Raw genomic sequence first — 9,735 nt, forward strand, 5'->3', positions numbered from 1 at the left:
ATATCATCGCCTTCAACGGATTCCCAGTTTAAGGGCCAAGTCGCACTAGAGGGCAATTTCGGATTTGTTCAGGAAGAATCTGACTTGAAATCGGCCAGTGACAAAAAAATTGTCCGGAAAGCTGCAGTCGCACTTGAGAACAAAATATGTGAACAAAACATCACACCATGCGACACGAGGGATCTCAAAATGTTCTCGGCTGACGAAGACGTACGGCGCAAAGATGTTTGAGATGATCCCGGCATTGAGGCGTCTTCGACGAACTGAAATGATTCTTGCAACGAGTCAGAACTCGTGGTAGAAGGAGATGGGCTGGGAGTTCCTCGATCGTTAAAGATGTAAGGGCTAGGCATAGGATAGATCCATCCTGGTGGATATTGAGGAATTTGTTGCCCCATTTCATACGAAAAATATTGGTCGCTCGCGCCTGGATTCATGTTGTTGCGAAATGAGAACGTTATCAATTTTACTGCGAAGTCTATCGCATAGAGACTCTGCTACATATCACCTGTCAAATCATTTCCGAATCAAGACACCCTCGCTATTGTTTTCTAATAAGATTTGTTTCAGTTTGGCCTGCTCCAGAGGTAGTCGACGGCATCTTTGAAGTTTGTCCGTCTGCGACCAAATTTTGTCCTTCGGTGGACAAACCGGTCGCACTTGGTTTTTCATTGTGATGACAGATTTTTGACATTAGTAAACAGTTTTGTCCTCTAGTGCGACTTGGCCCTAACTGTGCAAGATGATTTAGAAATTGACTTTCAGAAAACTTCGAGTAACACGAAGTTTTACTTTAGGAGGCATAAATTTAGACTTATTGCCTAAGCATTACAAACGCAGAATTGTGTGTAATGATCACTGATATCGGACACGATATTACCGCTGTATACGTTTGCGTCATAATTGTTTATAAATATGTTATCTATTAGAGTGGCCGTCTTATTTAGCACCCTAGTGGGTTTATCAACGGCTGGGATGAAAGACTAACCCTGAAGAAGATGTAAAAATTCTTGTGCATCCTTACACCATTTGTAGGAGAGGAGGTTTATGTTGGCATCCGTCATTATGAAAATCCGTCTTCCAGTAGCACTGAGTTTTTCAACAGTTTGCGTAAAGTAATTGAGAAAATTTTCTGGGCTATTGTGCTGCCTATAAATAACTCCACAAATAAGAGTAGATTTTTTTGCAATGTGAATTTCCACCCACAGAGCATGGAAAGCTTCATCACATGTTCTTTCAATAACTGTATAATTAAAGTCATTGTGAATACATTATACATACCCACACCTCCAGCCGATAGAGGTGTTGGTACGTATTCGAAGCGATAATTAGGTATTGAAGGATCGAAATCAAGGGGCAAATTAGAATTTGTAATTTTAGTTTCTGTAATCTCGATGACACTGAAATGTAGCTGTAATTCTTCCAAAAGATGAGACTGAAAATTGTCCAGATTACGCCGTAGACTTCTCACGTTATTGTAAGATGACCCGCTCGATAAAAAGGATTTCTGCTGACTAAAACCATATTTAGAATAATAATTACATTGTATAGGTTTGTAATTTAAGTTATGATCTGGGTTTACACTAGTGTTAATATTTAGACTGAATACATCAAGATCGTGCAGACTCTTCAGGCATTGGAGCTGTTTTTTAGTAGTTAGATTGTTATCTAAACTGTTGTTAAATTGACCATGGACCTCTATGAATTCAATACTATTATATGGAAGTTCACGAAATAAACACTGGGCCGAATTCATAGTAAATAAATAAATACATCAGTTAAATTAACCTACATTTTGGGATCCTACTCTAAATCGTCTTGAGCAAGAGTATGAAGGTCTGCGATGTTCTTGATCCTTATTGGGCGGCTACTATCTGATCTCCTTAGATAAACGAATCCGTTCTTCGTCCAGCAGCAGCTGAACTGATGTTGTTCCTTGAAAGATTTAGAAGCTGCAAATAATTCTTGAGCAGAAGGCGTCAGATGGTCACCAATTTTCGCATTGGTTAATATCACATCATCTGATAGACCAATTTCGCGAGGTTGAACAAGTGAAATTGCGGTCCTTCGTTTCATCACTTCTTCACGGGCTAATCGCCTGGTGAATTTGCAGATGATCGGCTTCGGCTGGTTGGAAGGGATCCTTGGCTTCACACGATGGGCAATGTCAATATCAGTTAATGTAACTTCAGCACCCATTTTGTTGTAAGATCGCAACACACAGATTACTAGTTTGCAAAGCAGACTGTCACGGTTGACTCGCACATTCCGGTACACCCAATATTTTAACATTAAAGCCATAGCTGTAAGCTTGAAACTCTTCAATGGTCTGAGCCAGGTCATCTACTTTTTCGGCAATAACCTCCAGGTTGGCTTTAAGATTAGATATTTCTTCTAAAATTTTACCTCGAAAGTTATTTAAGTCATCACATTCAAGGCCCAGGAACTCGATACTCTTCGAAACCTCCGCCTGATCGACGGGAGATAATGGCGGCAAGGATCGACTAGTCTTCTTCGTCATTTTGCCATCGATTCTCGCTTGCAGATTCTTCAGTTCCTTTGTTAGTGCATCAATTTGATTCCTAAGGCCGTTGTTTTCCTTCTTTAGAGCTTTAATAGTGACTGCATGATTAGATCGCTTTAAATAAGGGATTTCGCACGGAGCTAAATTTGGCGTGTCTGCCGTGTACGAACTTGCGCAGTGCGCAGTGTTACGAACTCGCTTTATATTTTGTTTAAAGATCCCTTAAAACGCCATTCGCGTTACACTGACTTTCGACGCCATTGAAGGTTAACAAGAATTAGTGAAATTTCCAATTGTTACCGGAAGACTGTACAGAATTGAGTACAAATAAATATCAATAGCCAGACAACAGAAATCACAGATCCACTTAACTTGTTCAGTTCCTTCTCTGTCTTTGTTAAACCCATGAGTTACTAGAGGATTTTTTATTTGATTTCAGTTTTGTACAAAACACCACACTTGGTACAACATTAGAACTACAGCTCATTTTGATTACGGCTCGACAGGCGAAAGATTGTTGTCGAAGACCATTACTTGTCGCTTTGAAGATTCCAGATATTTATTTTTCACCGCCTGTCTTGTTTTTCCGATTGACATTGACTTTCGATTATTGAGCTCCATAGTCGGAAAATGGGTGGGAATTGTTCGTTTTCTTTTCTTTCTTTTTCTTCTTTTTCCGTGTCGGGAAAAGTCTCTCCTATCGCTCCCTTGCTAAGTGGTGTCTTTGTGCGTAGAGCCTTCCGCGCGTATTTTGGTAGGATTTCAGGGGGTAGTAGAAAGGCGTATATTTCTCTGGTTTGACACAGTAGAATATTTCATTAACCTGTGATGGCGTCGAAGATTGAAACGCAAATGGCGTTTTGGAGGATCTTTAAACAAAATGTACCCTTATGGAGCTAAAGAATGGAACTTTAATTGGATAAACAAGACAGGTGGTGAAAAAAATATCTAGAATCTTAAAGGCGACGAGTAATGGACTTCGACAACAATCTGTCGCCCGTCGAGCCGTAATCAAAGTGAGCTGTAGTTCTAATATTGTACAAGTGTGGTGTTTTTTGTACAACACTGAAACCAAATGGAAAATTCACTAGTAACTTATGGGTTTAACAAAGACAGAGAAGGAATTGAACAACTTGGATCTGTGATCTTAGCCTGTTCCAGGCTCTCAGATAGTCGAGAAAACGAAAAGAACTGCGTGTGAAAAGCGAGTGGGGGCTTGGGTCGAGGCGAGGCGGGAGAGCCTGTAAACATCTCTTTAATTCATTCCGGTATACCAGCTCCTGGTATACCCTTTGTTTGGTCAATTTTGACAGTTTACATCAACACTTTCGTCATCATTTTGATTCAAGCGCGGAGCTTACGCGGAGCACGAAAGAAAGAGGTCAACTCTGTCGCCGAGAGTCTTAAAGTATTCTCAAATGTACAAGCGCTCAGATTCGAGCAAAAGTTGTGTCTGTTGAACTTAAGTCGAGAAGAAGATCCGTTTGCAATGCTTCCTACCGGTTTTGGTAAAAGCATAAATTTTCAGTTACTTCCGCGCGTTGCGAAAGCGCTTCAATTTTGTGATACGACATCTCTGCACACCGCTTACAATATAGCATCACCGGGTACGATACATAGTTCGAATTTTATCGCACACACACAACTATTACGTCCCCTGCACGCCACAATTGTTAGCATTTGACGGCGCTCTCTGATAACTCTGACGAACGAGAAAAATACAATATTATGTTATTCTTTCTTACGCAAATACTTGGCAGGGTATTCGAATTCACCAGCTAAGGTCGATTAAATTTCTGCCTTCATTGCCTTCGAAAAAATGAGAAAATTTGAAAGAGCGCAAAAAATTGCCAAAAACAGGCGTGTATTTCCGTTGCATGTGGCCATTGAAATGTCTTAAAGCTTTAAAAGATCAAGCGATTTCAGGAAGCGAAGGTGATGGCTACGTGTCTGTATACTGCAAATGCAATTGAACCCATCCATATGAAATGTCAATCTTTCACATTCATTATCGGTTGTCCTGATGCATCAGAGCTGAAGTTTATTGATGAGACCATCTTATCATCTAGGCCAGAAACTTCAATGGTCGGGTTTCTGTTTTCCTTGGAAAAGTCAACAGAGCGTCGGGAACTCGCAGTTTTCGAACTGGTGGTTGTCTTTTGGTCGAATTTAAATTACCGGTCGGTGATTTCCTTGACACTCGTTTCCCGGGCGCTTTGACAATGCCTTCGTGCGCTTGTAAAGTTATTTTCTTAAAAGTGCCTTAAATTCTGGCTAACGTACTCGCACAAGTGAGAAAACAGTGAAACGGAAAGTTTTTCGTTCCGCACAAGGTCCAACCCGAAAGAAGCAGCAACTTCGGCAAACACAACATTTTCGCCGCCAGTGTAAGAAACGGACAACGCTAAATGAGGAATCTCTAGCAATCTTCGTTCCCAAACACGTAACGTTTTTCTTGGAAAACCTGAAGAACTTAGAAATATGGCCTTTAGAGAATCAACGCATCACCTGTGAACAACAATAAAAGAATCGCGCTTGAACTGACTCGCGTGGAACCACCAATGCCGCCCATTTTCAACACTTTGACATTGACATTTTGACATGAGAAAGGTTATTTGCAAAGTGGGCGGAATGGAGAATGAGCCAAGCCCCCACTCGCTTTTCACACGCAGTTCTTTTCGTTTTCTCGACTATCTGAGAGCCTGGAACAGGCTACTGTGATCTCGGCTGTCTGTCTTATTCTTGTTAGTAAAAAATTATCTGAAAGAAAGCTTGTTGTCTATTTTTTGCTAGATAATTCAAGGAAAGGGTTTTTCAGTACAGGGTTTTATGTTGAACACTGGTGGGAAATTTATTTAGTTGCGTTTTTGACACGGAGTGTAATTTGATGCGTAGAATAAGCTTTTAGAATGATGTTCTTGTCTTCTGTAGTGATACTTGACGATTTGGGAACATTTTGTGAAAAAATATTTGTAATGGGTCACACGCGCCACTTGATCGCCCGAACTTGCCCTATTATGCATAACATCCACTTGGCCTTTTGACATCCCATTGAAAAAAATATAGATGCTAAATATAGAAAGATTTTCACAATAACTAAAAATTCCTGTGTTAAGCATGAGAATCCGACGAAGAGGTAAATGCGACTAAATTTGTTACGTGCGTTGCTATTTTTGTGATTTGACTGTTGTGCAAATTTTGACAGAGAATATCTACGGATAGATCGTGAAAAAAACCTTTATTTTTAGCGGTTATTTGAACATAAAAGATGCAACGCTTGACGAGAAATAATATTTTGTTAATACAATGTATTTGAAAGAAGAAAAATTTCGCGGGAATCGGGCGCGGTGAAAATAAGTTAACAAATCTGCATAGGTGCGTTGAAATGTGATACGCTAGGAAACAGGAATTTTATTTCTCTGACAAATAATTTTGTCATCGTAGTGTAAGATGAAATTTATTTGGGAAGCCAACAATATTTTTTTAACTTCCTGGTTAATCCAATTTATTGCAACGACTTGCTAGTGCAAAGATTGTTTACATGAAACTCACGCTTTTTGCGAGTTTTGAGTGTCATGAAATTAAATCATTTGCGTGACAATATATCCCTTTACTCTATAAACCCAAAAACATTCAGATAGTAACAAACTTCATATTTATTAACCATTTCTTCTGCTTTTGTGCTTGTCAGCATTGTGATTTGCGATAATTCGCAAGTCTGTTTTTGTATCTCATGGATTCACCCTGAAGTCAAAATAGATACGTCCTCAGGAACCCGACAAAGAAGGCTTCCTGACCCGACAGATGAAATGCGCGTGTGACCCGTTATAAATATTTTTTCACAAAATGTTCCAGAATCGTCAAGTATCACCACAGAAGACAAGAACATCATTCTAAATGCTTATTCTACGCAAAAAGTAGGTTCTGGAGGTAATTTTGAGAGTGGAAATTAACTTAGATAAATACCAACTCACGAGGCATGGTATATTTAATTAAGTTAACACAACAGAAAGACGGCTAACCTCATTTTGCCACGAAAATGAACTTGCCATTAAAACTATCCAGTTAAGCTCGCATATTACAAATCATGATGAATTCATAAGGGCCACCGAAATATTTTTTTGAAACAAACAACATATTTGCTATAAGAGGCAAAAACCCCTTCCTATTTCATTACGTGCGTGAAGACAAGAAACTCAGTCGTGTCAAATTACCAACATAAATTTCAGGATCAAACCGTTTCCATGAAGAACCTTTTCCTTGACTAATGAAGCATAAAATAGACGACAAGCTTTCTTTCTTTTCTTCTTGGCTGTCACATTTTTTTTTTACGGTTTTTTTTTTACCTGAAGACTGTTCAGAGTTGAGTACAAATAAATGCAAATTGCCAGACAACGGAGATGCGACTTCAGTAACAATGTGATGAATTCAAGGCGTTCGATTCCTTTTAAACCCATACGGAATTTGCCATTTGGTTTCAGTCTTGTATATAACACCACAGTTCGACAAACAACATTAGAAGCAAAGCTCACCTGATGATATCCGACGGCAAAAGATGCAATTTATATCGAAGACCATTACTCGTCGGTTTGAAGATTCCACATATGATTTTTCACCGCCCGTCCTTTTTATCCGCTTGACTTTCCATTATTGAGCTCCATAAGCGTATCTTTTTTTTAAAAGATCCACGCTAACGCTATTCGCGTTATAATGACTTTCGACGCCATTGCAGGGTGAAGTTAAATATTCTTTTGTGACCACTGGATAAAATATATGCATTAGTAAGTACCCCCTCAAATTTACCAAACATACGCCCAGGATACTCTACACACCATGACACTACTTAGCAAGGAAGGGACAGAAAAGACTTTTCATGCCACGGAAAAAAAAAAATAGAAAACGGAAAAATGAACGCAGATTCCGACTGGATTTGGTAACCCAGTAAAAAAAAAAAACCTAAAAGAAACAAACGCATTTTCTAACTGGATTGCCTAATTGGCAACCCAGTAAAAATAAAACCAACAAATCCCACCCATTTCCCGACCTGGTTTGCCATAATGGCAACCCAGTAATTACTCGTTCTTTTTTTTCCCAAATTTCACTCGAAATAATGTGATTACCTAATATACTTAATGGTGATAAATGGTGGCACTTCTGTTCAAGTTTGCCTAAGCAATGATTTGCATATAGAGAGGAAAATTAGACAACAAAAGAATCGTTGCCTTAACTTCGGCAAAAAAAAAACATTCATGCCTTGTTGCTTAAAAAGAACGATAAGGAACCATTCGAAAGGCACTTCAATTCACGAACCCTTCAAAACGCAAATTCACGAGGGCCCTAAACTCTGCGTGAACTTTTCCGTCACGCATTGCTGAGAAGATTCTATATCTTTCGGTTCAACATGATAGTGTGCCGGTAGAAAGAAGAGTTCTTCCTCAATAAGCGATCAAACCGTTGCTCTGGCACTGATAACTAAAGTGAAAATCGCTAGCCAGCTTCCACAAGGACACAAGTTGCGATGCGATCGATGTTGCGATGTCGCAGCATCAAGACGGAAATAGATACTGATGGTTTTAAATGCAATATGAAACCCCTCATTCTTGTGGTTTCAAAAAGACTGGGGAGGTTCTGACAAATGACGGGTTACGTCGCTTCGCTGTCGCTTCATAAAATGGAATGAAAGTTATATTATGATGTGCGGTTTAGGCCGTGTTAAGCAATCCCGCATCGAAAAGTCCAGGCTTGAACGGGTTCGAATACATGACCGTGCGTTTGTGCTGCACAAGCGACACTGCCATTATTACCAACTCCGTATTTCATTCAACTCTTGATATTTCATTTTCATGTCTATTCCACATGCACAAATAAAGTTTTATAAATTCTAAAAGGGCAGCAGATTAACCTCTTTCTCTTAGTTTTTAAAGTGTAAAAGAAGCATATGTCATCGTTAAGCGTGAATCAGAAAACATAGACAATTATTTACCCCAACTCCAGACCACAAGCCAGAACCGTCACGTCCGCCAAAACTGAGGTAGATAAATCCGCCTATCAGCTCGATTAAGGCACATACACCAACCAAAATGGAAATGATTCCGGCGGCTTTTGCCTTTCCTTCTTCTACGAGATCGTTCATGTTAATCAACCGTCGTTTAAGATAGAACGAATCTGTTCAAGAGCAGAGTTTTTTCTTTTGTTTTCGAAGCAGCCTGGTTCAATGCTGCACGCACACTCGACTGAAGTAGCTAGGCGTGTACAAAAAGAGGATTACGTAGGTATCACATGATGCAAATCAGCAACCACTTGGTCAAGTGGTCACCAGCCACTTGGTCACGTGATCTTTCACTAACATGGAGCTGCTCGAGGAGAAAGTTCCGTTGCTCTCCGATTCGCCCTTGTTGTACGTCCACTGTCTTGATTTTAAAAGTCAATCCTACATTGGGTCGTCAAATTTAGCTTGTTGTAGGTTCCGGAGGGTGTTAGGACACGTTAGTTCTTGACAAACATACAAGTTTGTCAACACAGAGAAGTTGAAAGATCTTAGCCTGCGAGCAGGCTCACTTGTAAACCCCGGCGTTGTCAATCAATGGTTTCCGATAATCGATAAAATCAATAATAATCAATAATAATCAATAACAATTAATCGATTGGTATTGGAAATCGATAAAAATCGTAGAATTAAAGTTGTGTGAGTATCGATTTCTATTGATTTTCATCGATTGTCATTGATTATTGATTTTTATTGATTATAAAATTTGTCATTTTCTTAAATAAAACGCACCATATGAATGAACAAACCATTCAGTTATCTTTATTTGTGGTGTTTTATGTTAAATTTGTAGCATTTTTACCCCTTATTAGTATTAAAAGCTCACTTAAATTACTTGACTCTGATCGTCTCGAAACAAGTTTTTAAACTTACACAGTAATCTCTTTGTGTAAGGGCCAAAGAGGACCAACAAGCTCGATTTTAAGATGGCCGAGCTGTCCCCGATCATTCGTAACTCTGAACGCATTCCCACATTCTCCTCTCTTCTTGAATGCGTAGAATATTTCTCCGACATTCACTTCAAAAGGGCATTCGTGATAGCCCTTGACTACACAGCACACTGACAATTCAACTTGCTTTGCCATCTCCGGAACAAGCAAACTCTAACAAGTGTGTTCTGGGAATCCCGGTTGAAGTGCAAGGATAAAAGTGCGCAATCGAATTA

The 9,735-nt window shown here is 39.4% G+C and overlaps 1 protein-coding gene across 3 annotated transcripts in view; it reads right to left on the minus strand.

Moving 5' to 3' along the window:
• LOC138047146 (uncharacterized) overlaps positions 1-8,764 on the minus strand; it is a 53,427-nt gene extending 44,663 nt beyond the window's left edge. For all 3 annotated transcript variants that reach the window (XM_068893872.1, XM_068893874.1, XM_068893873.1), the window contains exon 1: positions 8,508-8,764. In XM_068893872.1, coding sequence (XP_068749973.1) covers positions 8,508-8,657 — 150 coding nt within the window. In that variant the 5' untranslated portion in view covers positions 8,658-8,764. The remainder of the gene's footprint in view (positions 1-8,507) is intronic.
• Positions 8,765-9,735: the final 971 nt, after the last annotated feature.

Source organism: Montipora capricornis, chromosome 4 (assembly GCF_036669925.1).
Source record: "Montipora capricornis isolate CH-2021 chromosome 4, ASM3666992v2, whole genome shotgun sequence".
Classification (NCBI taxonomy): domain Eukaryota; kingdom Metazoa; phylum Cnidaria; class Anthozoa; order Scleractinia; family Acroporidae; genus Montipora; species Montipora capricornis.